The sequence below is a fragment of the Lepeophtheirus salmonis genome, chromosome 13 (assembly GCF_016086655.4).
Source record: "Lepeophtheirus salmonis chromosome 13, UVic_Lsal_1.4, whole genome shotgun sequence".
Lineage (NCBI taxonomy): Eukaryota > Metazoa > Arthropoda > Copepoda > Siphonostomatoida > Caligidae > Lepeophtheirus > Lepeophtheirus salmonis.
This window is the reverse complement of record NC_052143.2, coordinates 14135891-14161579: the sequence shown is the minus strand read 5'-3', so window position 1 is coordinate 14161579 and position 25689 is coordinate 14135891. Positions and strand designations below refer to the sequence as shown.

Genomic DNA, 25689 nt, shown 5'->3' with positions numbered 1-25689 from the left:
ATTGTTAGTAAATATTAAGAGAACTCATGCTTTTTGAAAATGAGGATATCTTTTCGGTCAATTTTTTTGGTTGTTTGAGAGACGTGTTAGAGAACACTCGAGGTCGAGGATTAACTTTTTGGATATATTTGGGTTGCAAATGGACATCCTTTTCCAAATCAATTTGTAAATTATTTTTTTTATTTTCTTTCTCAAGTATTCTCAGGTTATCTGTTAAGTTTTGATTAGCAGATTTCAAGTCGTCAATAATGAGGGACAAACACTTTTTCTCAAACGTTATTTGCTTATTAACTTCTTTATCTTCTTCAGTAATTATACATTTTGGAGGAGGGGTTTTCTTCCTGTCACTTTGAACCTGACGTTTCCTAATTTCTGATAACTGTGCAGAAAGGTTATCATTTTTTATTAATAATTCACGCTCTCTTTCCAGATGAGCATGACGTTCAGAATTTAAAATATCATAATATCGAGATTTTGAATCCTTCTTCCTCTGTAGAGTATCACGAAATTGACTAATGAGACCACTCTTTAAACTTAGCGGATCCATCTTTTTTTTTAATTCGATAATTTCACTTTTAGCGTTGAATAGCTCAAGCCTTAATTCTTCATTGCATTTCTTAAGTTCACGATTACTTAATTCAGATTCTTCAAAAGAAATCTTAAGATTTTCATTCTCTGATTGAAAGGTTTCAAAATTTGGAGATAATTCATTAAAATAATTAAATGGACTAGAATTCCTGGCTATAGAACTTCTTTGATAGCGATCAAATTCATTTTTCTCAAGTTTAAGATCCTCAGAATCAGTAGATACACATATCCTTTGAAATCCTATGGCAATTTTGTCGTCTTCTAATCTGTCCTTGTCAAGCTGGATTTGTCTCCATTGTCGATTGATTTCAGAGTTTTCGCTAGAGTGAGAGTCTCTCAAATATTCTAACTTTTGTTCCAAAACGACATTAAATAATTTTAAAGATTCCACCTCAGATCGAAGAAGTTCTTTTTCTTTATTATGTTCTTCGGCAACCACACTAAATTGTCTTTTATAGTCTTGAATCTCGATAGCTTTTTCATTCAATTGTATACAGTAAAATTCCTTCTGCCTATTTAATTCAGCTACAAAGTGCTCACGCATTTTCTCCAACTCAGTTTCATGTTCTCGATCAATGCGTCGACGATTTATGTCTTTTTTGTCAATATGTGTAACAGACTCAAGAATCTGAGAAAGATCATGTTTAACATCGATTTGTGATTCTTTCATAATGGACAAGCTATCTTCCAGTTTTCGAAGAGTATATCTCATATCAGACACATCCAGATCGAAGTCTTCCTCTGCCCTCAAAGAGCTTCCTAAACCACTTGTATAATCTGATGGAGGACAACTCAAACATGAGTCTTGATCCTCAAGAGATGAACAATTTTGTATATTTTCAGATTCGTTTACGCGCCGAATGAATTCACAAAGTGTTAGACGATCCCCATCACGAAGTCGTAGGATATTTAAAATTGTACTCAATTCTGGTCCGTACTCGGCACCCACCTTAATGATGTCCTCCGATGTCACATAACCCTTAAGGCCCACATCACATAGCGAAAATATATAAGCCAACTCAATATCGTCCGACATCCTTCATTGAGTTCCAAACAATAATAATATTAATACTGATATGATACTAACATGTTCAGTTTTCTTCTTTTACTTATTTTTTCTTCCATTTGGCGCCACTGCCAACCAGCCAGTTCTAATTAAGCCGGTCAATCCAGCCACAAATAAAAATATAGTAGCGTGTTTAGTTACAAAATATGTTATTTGAAGTGTTAGCAGCATTTACTCTAAATTATAATTTATAATTAATTGTGGACAAAGAATAATGAAATAGTCCTTTTTTTTGTAAAAAGATGTCACCTTGGTTTCACTCATGAAACTTATTGTTGAAAAAAATTAAACTTAAAGGTTCTATATCCCTTCAATCCTTTTTTTATTTTGACCTGAAAATAATTTTATGAAAGAAAAAACCAATGAGTTCTTATAGTATAAGAGCTCATTTGATATGATACCAATGTCTATTCACACTTACTAGCAGGGTTATTGCAGATTTAAAAAAAGTCGAATTTGATATATTTTAATTGAGTATTATATAAAAAAAAACGTTTATGAGTATGTTGCATATTATGTGTAACAAAAAAACATTAAAGTGGTAATTTCGAAATAATTAATTTATTCTAGTAATGGACAGTGTAAATATAGCAGTAATAAAGATCCAATAATTATTTTTCATTAAATCCACATAATTAATATCTTATAACTTTTTTAATTTAACAACCATCATGACTTATGAATCATAAGTCGCAAGGACTTATCATAACTTTATATTTAATTATAAGTGTACCAGCGTTCAAATATTCCATTCTGAAAAAAATAAAAAAATATTAACCCTAAAATTAATTGAAATACGATTTTAATCTAATTTCAAACTACTTACAGCCTTGAAACATGAAATAATAAGTACATTATTAACAGGTACATACAATTATTTGTTGGTCACATCAACCATTGATAGAAAAATGGATATTTTTTCTAATATAACGGTTCAATTACTCATCATAAATGTATTATCACTTATCCGGAGCATTATCATAATTTTTGTTTGGGAAAAGAGTGTTAGTTCAGAAATCTTATCAGATTCTCATCCATAGGACCATAACTAAATCAGAGACCAAACTATAAGAAGCCAAATATCAGCAAAGTAGAAAAAAATATGTCATTGTGCTAAAAAAGAAATCGAAAATTAACATGGTTACCATGACAATTTAAAGAATGGTAAGGAAAATAGATCTTACCTGTCATAACATTTCTTTAAATTAGCTGCGAGTAATTATGAGATAAAGGAAATAAACTCAAACACCCCTCCGTATGTAGCAATGATACATATAGACAGGAATTTCTCCGATATCGATCCTCAATTGTACTCCGAGTCCAACAGGGTCTTACATTTAAAACTCCATAATAAATAGTCAGTGTTACTTTTTGGCTTTTTGGCTACTTAACTATGTTCTCTCTTCAAGAATAATGATAACATTAATGGAAAATAATAAAACTTCTATTCAGGCAGCAACTACAAAAATTATATTATTTCATTTATGAAACTCAGCCATAAAATAAGCTGAGAAACTACAGCTGCACTGTTATTATAGCAAATGCAAAAAAAATATGTGGGTGATATGTATTTTTTGTGTATTTATAAAATATTTATTTGAAGTATTTGAGATTGAATCAATCATTCCTTGCAGCAAATCAAATTTCTACTTAATTAATTGATTTGCCGTGAAATAATTAGTATCAAATTCAAACCTTTTAAAAGTACCTTTGTTGTTATAGTTGAATAAAAGTATTATTTCTTCCCAGAGGATTGAAATTAGTTTATCTAAATATGGTTGAAACTAGAGTCAGATTAAATAGGTGAACTACACTAAGCAACTATCATTTTTTTGGCCTACTCCATCGATGATATTTTTAATTCGAATTTTAAACCTAATTTTTAAAATATGAGAAACATGCTATATTGAAATATTTCTGATTATACCCATGAATATTTTTTCATCCTTACTATTGAGAGTACTTGGAAAAAATAAGTTGTTAAATCCCACTTATTTATTAAAATTAGCATCACCTCTGGTGCATACATCCATTTTTACCTGCTGCTTTTCTGGTTAAATTAATATTTTCCGCAGGTCATCCCAGACTACTGTCATAACTGCAGTTTCAAGGGTACCGTGACTGTTATTCATTAACACGCCTCAATTTGTACAGACCTCGCAACCTGTACACAACATGTGATTATGTATGTGATCTATCTGAGATTGACACATTCAAATTGAAATAAATTGTATAATTGATGTTTGCATGTTTTTTTATATTATCTACATTCTTTGTCAGGGCCCCTCCGAGTTAGGTCAAAGATATGTCCCTAGTTTGAAACTTTGAAAAAATAGAAGTGAATTAACCTATAGAAATTTATAGGTTTCAAATAATATTTGACTGGCTTAGATGAACACGTATCAATGAGGAAAGGATTACATATTTTATTCCTTAAAAAAGATACATATCTCGCTCTGTATTCAATAAAACCTTATTTTAAGATGAATAGGACTCACCTTATAATTGTATTCATATTTAAGTAATTATTTATTGAATTATCTGAATGTTTGCTGTTTGAGTATAATTTCATAATTGCGGTCTTGTTTTTTCATATTTTCATGCACGACCGTTTACAAACAAATGCGGCTAGCTCAAGTTACTTTAGAAATATATACATATATAATATATATGCACATAGTAGTTGAAATCATCATCATCTTATTTCACTGTCAAGGTTTATTATATTGTTTTTACTTTTGCTATGTCTTATGTTAACTTATAATATTATCAATCTATGTATTATATTTATAGAAGGAAGTTGAATATCCAATATCAATTTTTGTTTTTTCGAAATATTGATTACATATATTTTTATCTGAGTTATCATTTTAGCTTATTTATATCCTTCATTCGTCTCGGAGATATAATATTTTATATTAATTAAATACTTAAGATTGTTTTTTCTATTACATGAGGGACTATTATCCAAATAAATGCCTTTAGACTACTTAGTATAGTTTTAGAGATAATAAATCAAGTACATGTACACCTAACACCACCCTCTTTTAATAAATTGAAGAATGCACCCCGTACTTATAGATAGAGTATGTAATGTAAGGAATATAATATTATAATTGTATATTATTAGGATATATTTTATAATTGTTTGGATAACATCCAGTTTTGTATAGTACTATTTTTAGTTCACTTATGATTTTATTCATTGACTTATGTTGTCGTATGAGCAAATAATCCTTTCTTGATAGAACGTATACGAACAGTACTTTGAAGTTACACGAAACACAAACATCTTAATTCATTATATTAATAATTGCCAGTTTATTTCCAAGATTTCATCTTCTTTTTTTAGAAGAATGGAAAATAATAATAAACATATTATACCAATTTGTTGCTGTTTATTTCAAATATTATAATAACTAGGAGTAGAAACCCCTTCGTGGGAGATTCAGAATCTCATTAGTACATTTAATCATTTATTACAAAAGTATCTATTATTCATTGGGAAGTTTTAAATTCACTCACCCTCTCTATCCCCCTTCCCCCCGTTCGCGTCAACCCCCTTCAATTCTTTCCTCCAAATTCCTCCCTTTTCCTTCTCCCCCCCCCCCCCCGTCTCTCAGCTCCTCTTTCTTTTTATACAATAAAAAAACGAGGCATGTATGGCACAGCTAAATAGTTGTTTAAAAATCAGCTGATCCTCGCGCTCGGAAAGTAACATCTCGAGTTACAGTAAATTGTCCATGTAGCGGCATCTATGATAGAAATAAAAACTTGAAATAATAGGGTGTAGGAGGGGTAAGAAAGAGTCTATGGCGCTAGTAGTTGTATATGAAGAATCCACTTAAAGGAGAGAGTGAAATAAATAAATCAAAAAAAAAGAAGAAAAGGCCGGCCTGCAGATCTTTCTTTTATTAGAGGATTTAGTCTTAGCTTGTCTAAGGGTGTGTGTGGCTGTGTGGTTATCTTGACATTCTACATACTGAAAATATTTGTCATTTGTTTTTGGGAATATTTTTTTAAATGTGTTGTTAAATTCATACTTATAATAGGAGCTAAAAAAGTGCTGTGAGGGATGATTGATCATGCCATTGTCTCGAACACGTTCCTTACTGGCCAATATCAACGGGACTTCCTCTTCGGCTGCCAATTCCTCGGCCAACACGCCCAATAATAACTGCAATTATGTTTCAAATTATGAGGATGACTTAAAGGTTAAATATTAAAGATTTCTACTTCAATTTAGTTCACTTTTTGTTTTCCTATCCATCCTTGATCTTTGGGGAAAGGGAGGAAAAGGGCTTAAAAGGGTGAAATCGTCAATAATAAAAGTAACTTATTAGTAATAACTAATGAGTTTGATTGAATGTGAATGAGTAAATTGGAGTAGAAAGAGTGTTTGGAACTGAGTTGAGAGTTTTTTCTTGCTCCTAGAAGAAGAGTGATTATCATAGCAGCAGCAGCAGCGGTGTGTGCGCAATCATGTCAGGAGACGCAGAAAACAACAATATCTACAATAATAACCATAACACAACCAATGGTACTGTTAATGAGGAGTCTGTGGGTGCTCTGGACACTTCCATCACCTCCTCCTCCACCAACACCACTTCAAATACAACTAAAAACAAACCTAAAACCAATGTTGCCACTCCGGAACAAGTCCTTAATCTCTATATGAACAAACTCTCCGTCTATGAACACTATGAAATCAGCGGATACTCTCAAATCTATTTCATCGGAGCCAATGCCAAAAAACTCCCGGCCACACTCGGAGGACCCAATAATAGTGGCTATGATGATGATCAAGGATCTTACAACTATATCCCTCACGATCATCTTGCCTACCGCTATGAGGTGCTCAAAGTCATTGGTAAAGGCTCATTCGGACAGGTTGTCAAGGCCTATGATCATAAAAATCATTGTCATGTTGCTCTCAAAATGGTGAGGAATGAAAAAAGGTTTCATAGACAGGCTCAAGAAGAGATACGCATACTTGAGCACCTTCGTATTCAAGACAAAGAAGGCACTTACAATCTCATACACATGTATGATCATTTCATATTCCGTTGTCATACCTGCATCACCTTTGAGCTCTTGTCCATTAATCTATACGAATTAATTAGGAAAAATAAGTTTCAAGGCTTCTCTCTTCAACTCGTCAGAAAATTCGCTCATTCGTTATTACAATGCTTAGATCTACTTTATAGAAGCAGAATTATTCATTGCGATCTTAAACCTGAAAATGTTTTACTCAAACAACAGGGCAGAAGTGGAATTAAGGTAAAGACAAAAAATACATTCACCTAAATCTATCTATCTATTAGTCATTATTATTATATTTTTGTTTATTTCTTATGTTATTTATTCCATGATGTTGTTATTGAATGTCGGTGATGTGTGTATTGTTTTTATACTATTACCTATTACCATTGGTTAGGCACAGGTATTCCATAATTCATTTATTTATGTATATATATCCTTAATAACTGAAATTTTGATTGTGCACTGGTCATATTTTGGAAAGTGATATATATATATATCTATGATATTCTATAGTCATCATTTTCCTTTTAAATACTCTACCAATCGATCTATTGATTTGTATACAATTCCGTATTTCTTTTTAAAATATGAATTCTACATCATATGAATCTATAGTGAATGGTTTGTACAGCCTATTTAAATATATTTTTAGAAACGTGATTTAATCTTTGTTGGGAATAACATCATCGGTCCATATTATTACCGCTGTTTCTCCTGAACCTTGAACCCATTTTTTAAATTATAAATAGATGGGCAATCAGTTACATATATTATGAAAGTGTTGTACTGGACTTTTTCTAAAATAACATTTTGTAGTTTATAAATAACTGATATTTTCCCTTCTTTTTCATTCCGATATGAAGAGGAGTCATTATTTGATTCCTATTTTAAAACTAACTGATGGTGCTTTTATAAATAGTGAAAAACTATTTTGATCAATATTAAGTCTAATAAAAGGTCTCTTCTGTATAACTGAGGGTGTGTTGTCAACATTAATTTGTGTGGTGGAGACTCGGAAAATAATGTATTTGTTTCCATTTTATGATAAGGGGAGAGGGAATGTTAGATGTGCGTCAGGGTGTATAGATGTATAGAATTCTTTGTTTGCTAACCCTCTATTTTCTTCTTCTTCTCCTCTTCTTCCCCCTTCTTTTTTCTCCTCTCTCCTCCCTTGTGTTGTTATAGTAGTGTTGTTACTATTTGAAATGCTCTTCAAACTTGTATAAAGTTCCTATTCCTATTGCCTATTATTATTGCATAAAGGTATATTTTGATTTTAAATAAGAATATTATCATTCATATTTCATATGTAAATCAGAAGATGATTTTTTTTTAATTTGAAAATCTTGCCTATATAGTGTTTTACTCAAGAAGATATTTTTTTCTCAGCAGATTCTTTTTCGGGATATCAGCTGATTCTCCTCCCTCCTCTTTTCTTATTTAACATAATAATACATGTTATAACATACATACACACAAGAGAATTATTGATTTTTTTATATTATATATTTATTTCACTTTCCTCCGTTTGTTGGTCCTCTGATATTGGACTGACTTAAATAAAATATTCAATATAGGCTTCCGCAGATGACTCAACAAACAGTACCCTCAACCTTTCAAAGTCAAATGTACGTTTGACCATGGATTTCTCAACTTTAGAAATTCATGGTTTGACACAATGTTTATATCTTTGAATAAAGGAGTATCAAGAGTAAAGTGAGCTTGATGCTGATATCTCCCAAAGTTGAGTCTGGATTACATCTGAAATAAATATTTTTCATTCCTATTAATAAAGTATTGGGGTGAAGGTACCCCAAATTACACTTAAAGATCCCCAAAAATTCCTTGTCATAATGAATAATATGCAAGATTTTATTTGAAAGGTCATAATATTGGGGTCTAATAAATGTTTCAACTATGTATAGTAAACAGTATGGGTTATTTGTCCTTTAAATGTGAATGTAAAGGCCATAATTGACCCAGTTACCTATGCTCACGAAATATTAGGCATTTATGAGGTAACATTGAGAATGTTTCTTTTTCTTGATGTTAATTTAGGATTGTGTATGTGCTGATGAACTACTCAATATCTTAATTATATCACATAGTCTTCCTCTTTTTGTGTCGTTTTTCTTTATTTTGATTTAGAAGCTACTTGGTATTGGGTAAATAATAGATAAACTATTATGCATTTTTGTTTAAATGCAACATTCTAATGACATCTAGTATAATTAGATACGTTATACAATCATATAGTGTTTATCAACAATTAGAAAACAATAAAACTAAATTATTATTAGTCATAAATCCTAATTCAGAATCTACATTATTATTGATTCAAGAAAGTAGTTATTTAGCAAACTTGTTTAGGAAATTCAATATGGTGCCCTCGTTATTGAATAAAAGAAGATTATATACTCAAAACAATTTAAGAAGGATAAATGTTTGACTTACTTCAAATAATTATTTGAGTTTTACTCCTTTACTTCAAAGTTTACAAATTATTATTTAGTATCATATTCATGGAAGAGGTAAATTTCCGATTCACGATCTCTGTAATACTCGTAAAAAACAATAAAATATAAATCTTTAATCAGTAGATAAATATTATCATCAACAGATATAGTGATGATAATATTGTGTACTTGAAGATCAATCAATATAATGTATGATTGATCAAAGATATTCTTCACATGATATGATATATACATATGTAATTATTTTTTTACTACACTAAAAAAAAAAAAATCTGCTATGGAGTGTTTTTTTAAAGTTAATAACTGAAATGTGTTACAATATTATTTCTAATATTTCTAAATATCAAATTGTCATTTTGTTTTCTCTACCTTTAATGTTTTATTCAAATTTGCACAATTTCTGTTATACCTCATCTTTGAACACATTTAAGATATCTTCTACTTTAAAATAAATTGTGCAGTTTGATTTTTTATCTTAAATAGAGTTCATAGAACATTGAGTCACTTCTGACTGACTCATCAATGAGCCTTCATTTTCATTTTTAAATGACCACTAAATAGATACCTTTTCAAAAATGGTTTCACAGATTCAAAAATTGTTGGCAGGGCATAAGTATATATATATTTTTTTTATTCACAGTAGAAAATCTATAATTGTAGTCAAGAAAGAATGACCCAAAAACTCTAATATATAATACATCACATGGACACACATAAATTAATTGTACATTTTGTGTAAAAGTTGCAACTCAAAAATAAGAAACAGTGTACCATATCTAATTAGAACAATGCAATAATTTAAAGTTTCTTTATATATTCGATATAATATATTTAATATTAATAATTTAAATTATTTTTAATACAAATTATCAATGATAAGTATTCTGTGTCACATAATATACGTATGTAGATCAAATGCCCTAAATTATATCATTCGTTAATACATAATAATAGTTGTTTTCTATAGATTTAAATAAAATGGTAGCATCAATTAATAGTTGGTAATTAAAATTATAAGACATACATTTAAATTGTAACTTATACAAGTAGTAACTTGCACGCAACATATTAATAATAAATATATTTGTGTATTTTACATGATTTGTGAGTTGACTATTAGCTCGAGTGTTTTCAACCCAAAGTTCCAACAAAATCTACCCGCTCATCATTTAGTAAGAAAGCTATTTTTACACAATGTCAAATCTCGTACAAAACAAGTGTTCCCATTCCAGGGCTCTCATGTCACACTCAATAGGCTAGAAACTAAAGCAAATACACCCTTTTTTACGCTCACTTCACTACCACACTAAATACATTTTTTCAAACATGGAAAAGGTAACCTTGAATTTGATGTGAGGACTTTTTTTTAGGAAACTAACATTAATTGTAAGGGTTTGAGGGTAGGAGGCTCTGATATTTTTGTGACAAGATATTATTTAATTGTGTGAGTGAGGGGGGTAAAAATTATTTATATTTAAAAACGTTATTTCATACTTTAAAAAAAAGAATAGAGAGATTAATTTCATTATGAAACTTGTAAATTTTGATCCAATCCATTGACTTATTATAGGTTGTATTTGATTAGTGTGTAGAGTAATAAATAATTAAATATAATTTATTTTGTCAAATTTTCTATAATTGAAATTTGATAAATGTTAAGGGTTATAGAATTTAAAAAAATACAACAACTCGTGCATCACTAATGTACACAGAATAATCAATAAGTTTATAAGTAGATAATATACGCGTGTCTTGTAAAAACATCATAATATTAAATTAATTTCTTTGGTTGTGCGTGGAAAGTTCTTTGTAGGAAGCATCATTTTCATACTTCTAAATCTTTAAAGTTGAATGTATAATAGCTTATAATAGCTAATAGGATAATAGCTTTTTGTGTTGTTGACGTTACAACCACTGTTTTGGTTGAACTATTTTTTAAAGAAATATATTATTCGCGAGATTAAATTAAATTGTGTACTTATATAGTCCATGTTCCGTTGTCTTTGAGGATATTGATTATATTATATCATCTTTATACATTTTATGTATGTATATAGTAAGAAATGTTCATTGAAGCGTTCTGCATGTTGAATTTATCAGGAAGTGCTTTATAAACTTAGTGAGTGTACTCTATTCTCTATGAAATAACTGCGTGTGTAATTAAATCGATATTACTAGTATAATATATGTATGGTGTATGTTAGATACATTGACTATGGATTCTTTTGTATGTATGTAACTTTTATACAGCATGAAGACATCTGCTTTTAAAAAATAAATAAATTACACAAAGCAGTAAATAGTTCCCTGGTTTCTTTCTTCTTATATATATGTATGTGGCTCTAAGACATATATATATATATATATTATAGATGCTGCTGAGCTATTAAAGTAATAGAAGGAATAAATCTTGATAAATGATTTTTCTCTGTATTTTTTCTACTATTTATTTTGAAATAATCCTCATTTCTTATACCAAAGTCAGATTTTAACCAAGTATGCGTTTTGATATATAGAGTAAAAATTATTGTTGAGACCTTTCAACGTTTGGCCCGTAACGAGAGATGATTGGATGCTCTCAAGGGCGGAAGGGCACAAATAAAGTTTCATTTTGAGGATTCAATTAAACATCTTATAAAGGAGTTGGGAAGGTTAAGTTTTCCTAAACTACGGAATTGACTTAATTAGTATCCCTTAGAGATAACGTATAACTTGAAGAGTATCTTGAATCGTTTTGAATAGTAATTGGAATCTACCGTTTTCTAGACCCTAAAACGATATTCATTTCCTTAAAAAAAAGGTTGGCACATTTTTTTTTTACTTTATTATAACGGTCTCGGACCGGTCTATGATTTCCAGACCGAACCCCAACACAAGTAATTATATCGTGTTATCGTTGGCATAAAAAAATGAAATGATTAATTTTAGACAGGGATGTGCCGTCGCATCGGGATCGGCATAGCCAAAAAACGACGGTTTTTGAAGTATCGGAATCGGTACGAACCCGTTAGTGCCACGAATACAAAAATGTTGGGAAATATATATGTACATTAGTGACTTCCAACCTTTTTGTCACTTCAAAGCTCAATACCGTTTAATTATGCTCAATCAATTGTTTATTTAAATTTTATGCGGAGTACAAAGGCTCCAATGAGCCCCGGTTGAAAAAAAAACGCACTGATATTTGTATATAAGAAATTAAAACTAAACATTCCGTCAAATATTTTAATATAAACTATTTCAATGATAAATACTAATCATTTAACCAGTTAACATTCAACCCATTTTCACAGTACCGCTTCCACATTGAGTGTCCTTTTTGATTTGCGTTCTATAGAGGATTAATTATTGAACTGAAGTCATTGTCAGAAATAACATACTTTTTACTGAATGATGAAATGATCAACAATTTTTCTTAATTAAGTATCTTCAAATTCAATAATAGAACTTGATATATCCTGACTTAATTAGTTTATTATGTGGGATTATAAGGATCAATCGTCGTTGGTTGAATTTTTGGTATTTGTACATCCCTAATTTTAAATGGTGAATATAATGTATTTTTTATGAAAATGAAACCATAATAATGGAATATTTCAATATTATATGGTCAATATATTAATGATGTAATTTTTGACCTTTTCATGAAAATTAACAATTGATAAGACAAAGTCGGATTATGTGGCACACTTGATAATGATACTCGTAAATTTATAATAAATGCCTTATTTTAATTAATGAATATGTTATATTTATATTCAAGGTAATGGGACGTAGACATAGTAGTAACTTTAAGAATTCAATCAATATACACACTAATTTGGAAGTCCCTAAATATGTAGTTCTAACTCGATTTTTATTTATTTAAAATTACTATCCTGTTTTGAATCATTTAATGAATGTTGTGGGTTTAATTGATTTTTGATAGCTATACTTTTATATAACATATGGATTTAAAAAATTTGATCTTACATTAATATTTAAAGAAAATCACTTCTTTATCTAGATTTATCGCAGGGGGAAGTCAAATCATAAATATATTTTAAAATTACGTATATAAACGCTTTATAATATATGAAGCGTTTTCATGTGACGTCAGCATTGTTGAACTTGGGCATTTGGGGACCCTAAACAAACCATTTCTATAGTAATGATAATCCTTTTTTCATTAATATTAAGGAAGTAGTGAACAATTGGATATCAAAATGGTCAAATATATATCAGGACCTTACCGTCTATCAAAATTTTATCTATTTTTTGCCTACTTTTATAATATATATCTGATCCTAAAATGTATTAAAAATATCTTAATTCGTCGTTATAGAATCTTATTTCTATATTGTAGACAATAAATAAACTATTACAATGGAATGATTATCTAATTATCCTACTTGGCTCTTCACTGATCGATCAAGAAATAAATAGTACACATCTATCACTTTTTAAGGATTTTTAGTACTTTTTTTTAAATATTCAAATAGCATTTGCATCAACTAGTATTCAATGAAGTTATTATGTCTTTTTGAGAAAAAGTCATTTGAGGAAGTTTCATCAAGATTTATCGGAAAATTTTGTACACTTGTTAAAGTAGTAAAAATATCAACAAAGAGCCCCTTAAATGACATTTTGCTTTAGATATTATGCCATTTATGACGTCAGTGGACACGTTCTACAAAATTTTATCAATGAGTCCTACACTTTAAAAATAAAATTTGTAGGTATCCACAGCTGTATTTTCGTTATGAATTCTGTAGAAGTTCATTTTCCCTTTGTCCTGCGACTATTCCTCATTTTAATAATTTTTCTTGTCCCTCTTTTGATGGAAATCCTTTGGTTAAATACTATGTCAAATCTGTCAATTTAGTCTTAAATATATATATATATATTTTATGTAGAATGAAACACGTTCAGTCTGTGACACATTATTAAATGTATATAACTGTTGAGTCCTATAATAGGTCAAAGATTTTTTTCTTGTTGGTAGAAGAAGGATAAATAATATGATAATGGCGGATAGATTATTTAGGAATGATCACAAAGAGATAATTTTTCCACTGTAGGCACATTGAATGCGTTATATTTCGTCTTCATACAGAGTAGTACTAGCTATAGGAGGTTGACCTATGTACATACAATGAACATATTGAGGTTCCAACTTTTTAAGGCTAAAAAGGTGAAGGAGTATGGGTTTTCCCCCCTCCCTCCTCTATGGTAACAAAGGACTGAGCCTAACTTTTTCGAGAAGAGAGATAATACATTATTATAATTAAAGATTGAACTTATCGTAGCAGCGGAATTTGCTTTATTTTTGTACCTTACGTTAACTATCATGGATCGTGTCATTCAACTTGGCTATTTATAGTTTTGACGTCAAGAAATTGAGATAGTACATATATATATATATAAATATAAATAAACAATACAAAGTGCTTTCTGTTATTTTCATTCGTCCCCGCATAGGGTTTAATTTAGTCGACGTTCTTGTTTTTATTTTTTCCTTGATAGTAAGTTTGCGAAGTGCTTAGAGACTATTATGAGGGAAAAAACAACTTTCTTAGAAGATCGTAGATGATATTATACATGTCAAAGTGGATCCTCCATTAGAAGGTTATTTGCAGTTTTTGATATACATAAGTTAATGGCTTTCAAGTATTCATAAATTGTATGTGGTATATGTATTTGAGCTATATATTATATAGATTTAAGTACTCAAGGCCCTCTTATAATCACTCCGAATACATACATTTATTATTAAACCATGCATTCCATGATTATTTCAGAAACTTGACACTATAAAGGCCTTGAAGAAAGAGTGTCAGTTGTTTCAATTAGAAACGTATGTTATTATTATTTATATGAATGATGAGAGAGAGATGCTCTCTTTCTTAAGTTATATATATTATCATTGCCCCCCCCCCTATTTTGAATTATGTAATAATTAAAACTTGGATCCCTCATACCTTATGTATATATATATATGCCTATTATAGAGTCAGTCTTTGGATTACGCAATCTACTTTCAAACGACAACAATAAGCATTGTATTTTCTACCTCTTCGTCCTTTTGCGAAAAATGAAATGATTTATATGTATTATTATTATATTATAGATCCAATAAAGTAGATAGTGAAATGATACCACAGAGTCTTTCAAATTTCTAATCAAAAGGCCCTTGACATTATTTGGTTAGTTTATTTGTCATCATGATGATGATGCTATGGAAATGATTATATAAAACGTAGATGGATATTAGTAGATACATGCTATCATCATCGTTCTCTCTGATTTTATTTATAGAATGTTCTTACAATTAGTCACAACATATATATATATGTTGAGTACAAGTTGAAACTTTTATTAAAAAAATTGTTACTAGTTGCAATTTCTTCTTCTTAAAATGTATTATTTAATTAGAAAATTGATCATTGTAATTACCAACTATTGATGGATACTATCATTTCATTTGAATCTATTAAAACTAAAGGATTGTTACGTATTTATGAGTAATTTAATATTGATTATGTAGCAAGGATACATAGGCAAGAATTACTCAGATGTTGATCCTCAATTCTGCTCCGAGTCCAACAAGGACTTACAATTATAACTCCCTAACAAATCATTCGGGTTACTCTCCGTCTTTCATGAGCACACGCACTAGTGATTACAGTACATTTAGATGTGATAATGATAATAGCTTTGGATAATTAGAATCACTAGATTCAAATTGCTAACTAGAAAAGGTCATAATTTATACAACACTATCTAACATTATATATCAATACCTACATAAGTTTTTTATGTAGGTATTCCAAAAATAACTACGTACAATCTCTCTCCTAGCTGTACTCTAAAAAAAATACTTTTTTACATCATTACATTGTTCCCAAGTTCTTTGTTTGGTTGTCTGGTTACCAATGGGTTGTTTTGGTCAAAAACAGTATGAGTATTTCACGCTCTTTATTTTGAAAGGAATTTGATATCAATGACAGTAATAATTAGATAATGTATAAAAAAGGAGAGAGAGGGAAAATAAGATATTAGTTTTCAAAAACCTTGAAGAAATATATATACAGTCCTATTACGAAATTGTTACTTCATATAATAAAATAAAAATTAATGAAAACTATAATTAACGCCAGGTTGGCTTGCTTTTCCTACCACTAAAAATAAATTGTCCTACTTGTACAATGTATGATCGTTGTCATGAGTGAGAGACTACTACTCCTCCTTGTGTTCCTACCATCGTCATCAGCATCATAAAATCTGTCCCGTTGTTGGATATGGTTTTATGAATGTTCCCTCCCTGGGTACTTCTAATATGATGAAAGAGCAAACAGAGTCTGTTTTTGTGTGACTACTTAACAATTATATTTAGAGAGACTTGCCCTATTTATTTATTTATAGATATTGTATATCCTGTTCTGCAGAAAAAGTTGCGATTTCTACAAACATTAAATGGATGCTATCATTTCATTTTGATGTATAAAAATTAGTTATGGGACTAGAATGAACAATGATGTTCATATAATTTTGTATACATTTAATATCCAAAACAATTGTATTAATATAATTTATAATAATCATATTATGGATAATTAATCTTTAATATGACCACTATAGGCAGAAATAACGGCCTCCTACTGTAGGTACTTTAGACATGTCAGCCCACTACTGCTCATTAGGAGGCCTCAACATTTGGGTGTCAGATCATGTAAGCCTAGGACTCTTCTTGCCAACAGATACTATAATAAAGGGGAATCAGATCTAGTGATTGGTGAAGCCAAGAGTTCACACACACACAAAAAAGTCTACTGAACGGATGGTTCACTTTTTCACCATCTCTGTTATCAGGAGTGTTACTTTTTGGTTCTTTGAGATAAAACACCAGCCTATTTGATAGCCTTGACACGGTGGATCTTGAGGCATTGAACTTTATCTCCGTGTTTGAGAGATCTGGCTGTTCTTTAAAGGCTTTGACTACAGCTTCAGTAGTCAATTTTCTTGGATGCCCACTCGCTTCACAAAGATCCAAATCCTTATCTAGGCGCTCCTTGACATGGTAGATGATTGCTTTAGAGCCATATTTGGTCGCAATTAACTGCTTTAGGGAACATTCCAGCGGAATGCAATGTTCCAATCTTTCTCCTTTGTTGTTCTTGCAACAGAATAAATTAACTCTAATGTGTTGAATTTAACGTAAACTAAAAGAATAGACTCCAGGCTCTTTTTTATTGAGGGGAGGGGGGGTCAAATTGTTGTATTATACGCCGAATTACGAAGTTTTGAAAATGGTCTCAAAGTTTTTGCACGAGCCGGTATATATAATTGTGTGTATTTGAACTCTATAATGAGACATATGTCATTTTTGTCAAAAAGTTTAAAAGATACACTAGTATAATTTTTAAATTTTCCACATTACAGGTATTCTAAATTTTTCCTTTATGTTTGCAACTTGTAAAATCTCTTTATACAAGTTGTACATGACATAATATAATATTTTTTGAATCATTAACTATTGCTAAAACAAAGCCTCTTGTCCCTAACATACTGTTGTTTCTTTCTTTTTTTGTAATAGAAGAAAGAAAGACTACCTGACCTAATTTCTTCGCATAAAAGAAGAGGAGCCTCTCTGCCCCCCTCCTTCTCCCTTGCAGAAAGAAAGAACAGACACTGATAACCTTGAAATACATACATATGAATGATATAAGTAGTTAAAGGGAGGGAAGAAAAAAGAAGGATTATTTAGAACTGTGATAGGTTTTGCAAGTATTATTACATAATACTGCTACTACTACTTTAGTATAGATTAATGTAACATTTAGTGTTGCCCTGAAAATCCTTTAAATAAGCTCGGTCTGAACCAGGCAAGAAAAAATTATGTCTTCATCGATCCCACAAAACAAAAATCAGTCTCATTTAAAATTAGATCTACAACGATTTTATAAATTATTAGAGCATTGACACAGACATCATAATAAATGGTATCATAGTTCAAGAACACGCTATTTTGGAGGCTAAAATTTGATTTTTTTAACTCATACAATCTTTATTAAACTTCATCAAATGGCCTTAAGAATAAAATAAAAACTTAACACCTACATGGAATACTATTTGATATCATTGATAAATACTGATATTTGAATTAGATCAAAGTAATATGTACTCAAAATCCCTAAAAATGGCTAAATTTCTTTTTTGATTGATTAGAGAAGAGGATAATTAGAGAAAAATATCTTTTTCATTGTAATAGTTAATTGGATTCTACAATATTGAAATAAGATTTTTGTATGTACCAACATATTTTTCATACATTTTAGGCTCTGATATATAACAAAACTAGGCAATAAAAGGAATCATTTTGATGGACAGTAAGGTTTACATCCTTTTATACGTTGGACCCATTTTGATGGACAGTAAGGTTTACATCCTTTTATACGTTGGACCCATTTTGACATCCAATAGTTGACTATTTTCCTTCATAGTTATGGGAAAAAGTGTTATTATTATTATAAAACTTGATTGTTTAGGCCTCTAAAATGGTTGACGCCATGGGAAACGCTTTATTGTTGATGATGTACTCTGTGTTGTTTCAAAATTGTGAACATTGGAGCAATAACGTAATATTTTGAAGTTAAATGTGATGCATAAATCATATTTTTAGAATGCATAACTCATAGATTGAGACATAAAATATATGTCTACGATTTGAAAAGGATTAAATTTCGATCTAAAAATCCAGTTTGGACCAAAATATTCGTCCAAATTGCTCTTGAAAAAAATGAATTTTGACCGAAAGAGAAAAAAACCTATTCCATAATGGACTGAGTCTCAACACTAATAACAGTATTAGTAGATTAGATTTTCGTATTATTGTATAATATTGTGTTGTCGTAAGGATGTGAAATTGGTTTCAATCCTCGTGTTTGTAAATCAAAATATGTTGACATGGCTGCTCAACTATAGTACTCCTTGCTCACTGATAAAACTATAATTAATATGAGCATATATATCTATTTTGCAGGGTACCCACATACAGTTTTTTTTAATAAATGCATGGTCACGAGGATTTCGACAATTTTCACAAACCTAGGTAAAAGATCTTAGGTCACTTCATATTAAACACATCTCATTCTCTCAAACATCTTTTCGTCTGTTATCAGGATTGTTTTGACGCAACTTCTTCTCTGAGTATCTATACCAACATAATGGAACAACTTTTTTTTACTTTTTTCTTTGTCCCATCTTCGATTTCCTTTAAATAGAATCTATTATTATCATCCATAAAATGCTTAATGTGTTGATTAATGTAAAAATTCAAAATTTCTTCCTTAATGTAGTCATCTGCAGGACTATATATATTTTTTTTTAAACTTGCAGCCATTTCCCAAAAATTTAATTTTTTGGAAAGAAATTAAAATATTCTATTTTTTCGAGAAAATTTTTAAAAATCAATGGATGTTCACCAAAAATTAATTTTTTTTTCTTCCAAATATTAAATTTTTTGTTGGAAAATTACAAAAATCTATATCTATTCACAGAAAATTCAATTTCAAATATTTCAATTTTTTGAAAAATAAAAAATAAAAAATCACATATTACATTTTTTGAAGAAAAAAAATCACATATTACATTTTCTTTTTAAAAGGAAAAATGCATCAATTTGAGGCGAGGGGCAATCACGTTTAAAGTAGATCGATATCATTAAAAATACAAGAAAAATCACTATTTAAAAACATGGGTGCTGGCCTCTAGCCTCGAAATTAAGGACCCTCTAACTCCTGATATGGAGTTGAAAGAAGACTAAAACTTTAGATTTTTAAGTTTATATTCTATATTAAGTGATATGGAAAATTTCAAAAAAAAAAATAGGAGATGATGCCGTAAGATTTTTCTATTTTTTGATTGATTTGGTCTTGAATGGCCCACAAGCAGATTATAAAAGTTACAAGGAGATTGTTGAGTAGAATGAAGCCTTTTTGAGGACAATCACCACTTTAATTCAAATGGGGGACGACTTTAAACTTCAACTGGTCTTAGAATCAACTTAAGTGAAGTTTAAAAAGCCCAGATCTTAATCAAAATTGGCTTCTTTAATCTATAGGGAAGATGGGGTCTTCTTAAAGTCTTGCAATAACTTGTATCTTGATACTTCTATCAATAAGGCCCTCTGCATCCACGATTCAAAAAGTTAGCAAAATCTTTCAAGCCCCATTTAGTGCGGAGCATATAGCTGATTAGATTGACTTTCATATTTGTTATTAAAAATATTTTCGTACATCATTGACTACAATACAAAATATTTTGACCTTCATTTAGTCTGACTCAAAATTTGGAAGAGTTAGATAATGCAGTATTAAATAAAGAATTTATATTAGGTACCTTCTTCAAAAGGGCCATCATTTAATATTCTTTAATAGGGTGGAATTTTTGACTTTTTTGATGAAAATGTCTGATGGATTGATACATATTCCGTGGGAAATCCTCAATAAATACGAGGAAAATGTAAATGTATAATAAATAAGTCATTTTAATTAATCAAAATGAAATAAAATCATTAGATGATTGTTTATATAACTAAAATGATTGATGCTCTAATTAAATTAGGCATTATAAGAGAAATAAATTTCAACTTGCACCCATAATACGAATTTGTACATATTGTAATATACTTTGCTACTATCTTTTTTTTTTTGTGAGCTTGTGAATTAAGTGTATTCGCTACTCGAACGTTTTTTATGCATGTTTGTATGTACATATATTATTTACTATAAAAAAAAACACGTTCTTCTGTTAAATTAATACCGTCACGCAAAAGCAACTAATTTGTTTATTTTTTATAATGGTGTGCTTTCGCTGTGTGTATAATGTAAGTAATCGCTACTTGATCATTCTTTTTCTATTTCAAGATGTATATAAATACAACATATCATGTTATATTCTAATATTGAGTCCTGAGTATTGTGTTGGTCCTTATCTATAACTGTGGTCTAATCCAGTCCAATCCCACTTATCGCTCCTTTAAAAAAAGGTTAAAAATTATTGATATAAAAAACATACAACTGATGATGTGAAAAAGAATTGACACCGTCGTCGTAGTTGACCAAAACATTCAAATTGTAGTAGTGATAAATAATAACATAGAGGCAGCTTCAATTATTTTTATGTTTGATCCTCACTGTATTGTACATTTGATTATATTTTTCTTTAACTTTTCCGTTTTTATAGAAGTAATGGATGATTCCATACAAGATTTGGAGTGATTGATATATGAATAATTATATTTTCCATTGTTTTGATCAACTAACTTTCCGCTTCAAAAAGTTTCCCTTGCTTTTTCTCAGCATAAGTACTATCTGCGTTGTTCAAATGAATCCTTAAATTGGGACATTATTGAGGGTGTTTATTTACTTATTCATGATTCTGTTTCATTTAATATTTATGTACATATAATTAAGTATAAATTAAATCTATTTTTATTATGCATAATAATGAGAATGGTTATATTTTCAAGAGATATGAAATGTTCCTAAACCTTTTATCGGTTAAATGACTATTTTTAGTGACTTACAGATGCTCAATAAATTATTGTGTAAAATCTTGACAACGAACTCAATAATTATTTTGCGAATCAGAAGAAATTTTTGTGAGTCACTGAACCTTTGAATAGAATATTCTTCTAATCATAGTAGATTTAAAAATCGAAAGACATACAAAACGTGCTGGAGTTTGTCCAATTTCTTTCGATTAAATCACAACAAATGAAACTAAAATTACTACCTTTATAGCCATTGTTATACATATGGATATTGCAAATATCACTACTGTTGAAGATTGTTGGGCTACAGACATCAGAGTCCCCCAAATTGTGAACCTGACGTCTTCTAAAATATATATGCTTTCTAATTCACTTCAATGACAACAATCAAACTTCAATAAATAATACATTATTTTCTTCTGTTTCCTCAATTACGTTTTCAGGGATGAACTTTAAACTCATAAGCAATCAATGTATGAAGTGTTTGTCGGTTATAAAGGGTCTTATATAGAGGAAGTTACTGTTTTTGGTAACTTCATATTTGGCAATTTTAGCCAAAATTGCAAAAAGAATATTGTATTCAAATTGTATCCTATTATGACAAAGAACAACGCCCTTGCGTGATTATTTTAAAATTTGATCGAATTCTATGACTTTTTGGGCTTAACACGCTATTGGGATATACAAAAAAAAATTCAGGAACCGACAGTTCTCAAGTTGCTAACTTTATTGTATCATACAATCTTTTCTCAAAAAAGAAACCAAAAAATAAGTAGCTGGTGAATAAGTCAATCATACCAACGGCTATTTATCTCTTGAGTACTCTCATACTATCATTGTTCGATTATTTATCCAAAAAATTTAAAATGAATTATATATTTATATTTTTCATAATATTGAATGCCTATATAGTATTTTATTTTCGATACTGTATTATAATATTGTATTAAAAGCTTAGCTATAGATTTGTATTTGTATATGACAGCCGAAATTTCTTCATAAAAATAATAAGATGGACAATATATATATATACGACGACTAATGTTGGATTGGTCTAAAAAAGAGAACGACGAGGGATCGACAAGAAATTGTATTCTTTTCCTTTTGGAAACTGAGAATAAGTATAGACTCTATAACTGATTACTTCGTTTGTTTATCAAAAAGAAGAAATGATGAAAGAGCAAATACGTATCAAGTGAGACAAGGGAATTGCCTGCTGACAACAAAATATATAGGGTATTTTTGTGAGAGCGAGGTCTTAAGACTAGACTAAATAAATTTGGACCGGTACAACACACCGTAGTTAAAAAAAGATGGCTTTGTGGAGAAGTGTATTCATAAGGCTTTCTTTAACTCTATTTTTGCACATATCTACATTTTGCACGTTTGCAAAGTGAGAAAGAGAGAGAAAAAAATGCTTTTTCCCTAAGTAGATTTAGTGTGTCTGAAAGGAGTACTAAGTAGGAATACATTTGTACATATGATGTATATCCTGTGGCATAGCACCCAACGGAATGGTGCAATTCTAAGGACCGCCATTTTGTCTGGTGTATGATATTATTGACTTCAATTCCAATTCGTCTCGTTCCTTTGTTTACTATACATATAATAATAACATAGTGAAGATTGTAGTAGTATGGACATGATGTGTGTTCATTTGTTTTATAAATAAATGAAATGCTTGTTGGCCTTTCAGTACGTATTATTATTATATATACAATATACCTACATTATTTATTTATTTATAAAGCAGTTGAAGAGTAAATAATAATAAAGGTGTAGGAATGGAGTTACCGGATTTAAATGAACTAATTATATAATGATATTTCTTCTTTTGATTATGGACAGGTATAATAAAGAAGACTACTCAACCACTACTTGTTGTCGACGTTGTTTTGAGTTAGTACAGTTACTTATTTTCCTCTCTCATAGGCATAAACGTTCAATCACTCTTCTGGTTTTGGTTGTTTTCTTCTTCTTGTTATATACATACTACATAATAGTAATACTCATTATCCCTTTGTATATTTAAATAATGAATATGTTTTAACTTGAATTAGCTAATTGTACGATAGGAATCTTTTTAGATGAAGAAGGATTTAATGTACTTAGGATAAGCCTCATGCAATTACTGAATACAGGGTCGTACAGATCCCATATGAGTGCATCACGGCTGAGTTCCTCACCCCCTTTGCTCATATAAGGGGTTGGTGTACTAATAAATGTCAGTTGTAGACATGGAGAAACACGATGACACTCAGTAGTGTAATTTTAAAAGTTAATTCTTTGAATGCAAATAACTCCAGAATTAATTATGTTAGACTCCTATCATAGCTGTCATCTAATTTCTCTTTACTTAAAAAATTCAAATTGGTGAGTTGATCCAGATCAGGATATTGGAACCAACTCTGAGACCGTTAATGGAAAATATTTTTCATGAAGTAAAATGGTTTTGACCGTTTTTACTTCATAAATTCGAATAAATGGAAATATTGACGTGAGTTGAAATATCATAAAATATATGTAATAGCAACGGTTTCAAAAGGTACCATACGGCCTAATACATTATTGAAATTTTCCATTAGATGTATATTCTTTGAAAAAGTACATCTGAGAAAAATGGAAAGATAGAGGATAGAGGGCGCCCTAAGGGCTATTCTTGGACTTTGAACAGTCCCTATAGAGCGAAAAGATTGTTTTTTATACTTAATTTGACGTCAACTGTTGTTTGTTGGGGAACGCTGTCAAATTTATCAATTTGACATCAAGATTTTAGTTAATTATATTTTTATCCCTATAGGGACTGTTTAAAATACAAGAATATTCATTAGAGTGCGTCTATTCAATCAAAGCCTGGTAGGGAATTAAATTTTGAAGACTATGAGGAAGCCGAATTTCTTGTACAAATACAAATTACTCTGTAATATCATTATCTTGTGATTTATAGCTTGGATTTTTCATATTTCATTATGTTTTGAGTCATAATTATGGTTCAAAATCCTATTGAGTTTTGATTCAATGCCGTGTATCTGCAGACACGTCGTGTCGGACGTTGTTAAGCAGTGCCTATATATGTCAGTATATAAATATGGCTTCCCTTTAGAGAAAGGAAGGAACTTGGTTGTGATGATCTAATTGATGAAAATGAATGATTTCATTCATGTTCTTTTTATATTATAATAATTATTATTATTGAAGTAATTTATGTGGAGGGGATTAAATTCATGTCATTTAGTAGTTGTTCGTTCATTTCTTTCTTTCTATATTTTCTCTTCCTCCCTCTATTCCCGTCCTTTTCTTTCAATATAAAAATATCTGACTATATTTATTGTATACCTGGAAACTCCCATTACTTTATGTTTTGTAGTCGTTGGAGTTTGAGTCTATGTAAGTTTGTCGACCTTAGTAAGTAATACTACTCTTTTGTTGTACTCGCTGTTCTTCTTTTTCTTCTTGTTTCGCTTCCCCTTCATGTGAATAAGGGAAGAAAAGAGAGATGGGTGGTGGTGGTAGTCCAATGGACTTTATGCCCAAATATATTAAAATAATATTACATATTATGTCGTTGAATGTCTTTAAAATTTCTTCTTCACTGGGGGTAATATATATATATAAACGTTCTGAATCGTAGACGGGGGGTTCTACTAACTACTACATACTAGTCCATAAATATATGTTTATGTTTGTGCAAAAGTTTTGAGACTAGAATGAACGAATTAAAGCATGATGATATATTATTTTGTATACATTTTATATCCAAAATAACTCTATTAATATAGTCTACAATAATCATATTAAGGATAAATCGAATGGAGAGTCGGTAGAGTGCAAACTTCCTCTTGTACCTATCCTCATTTTTCCTAAATGAGGATAGCATTTCTTCTGTATGTTAAAGTCAAAAATGTTCGATGTTGAATTTAATGTCTATTGCATTCATACTTTAATATATAAATTCATTGTGTGTCACAAAGAGATGATTT

General features: G+C 30.0%; 1 protein-coding gene across 2 annotated transcripts in view; it reads left to right on the top strand.

Moving 5' to 3' along the window:
* Positions 1-5401: 5401 nt before the first annotated feature.
* LOC121128302 (dual specificity tyrosine-phosphorylation-regulated kinase 2) overlaps positions 5402-25689 on the top strand; it is a 44109-nt gene continuing 23821 nt past the window's right edge. Inside the window, exons 1-2 of one of the 2 annotated variants that reach the window (XM_040723892.2) lie at positions 5402-5868; positions 6092-6934. In XM_040723892.2, coding sequence (XP_040579826.1) covers positions 5740-5868; positions 6092-6934 — 972 coding nt within the window. In that variant the 5' untranslated portion in view covers positions 5402-5739. Of the gene's footprint in view, positions 5869-6088; positions 6935-25689 lie in introns of both variants that reach the window. The other variant, XM_040723891.2, reaches the window with a different exon arrangement.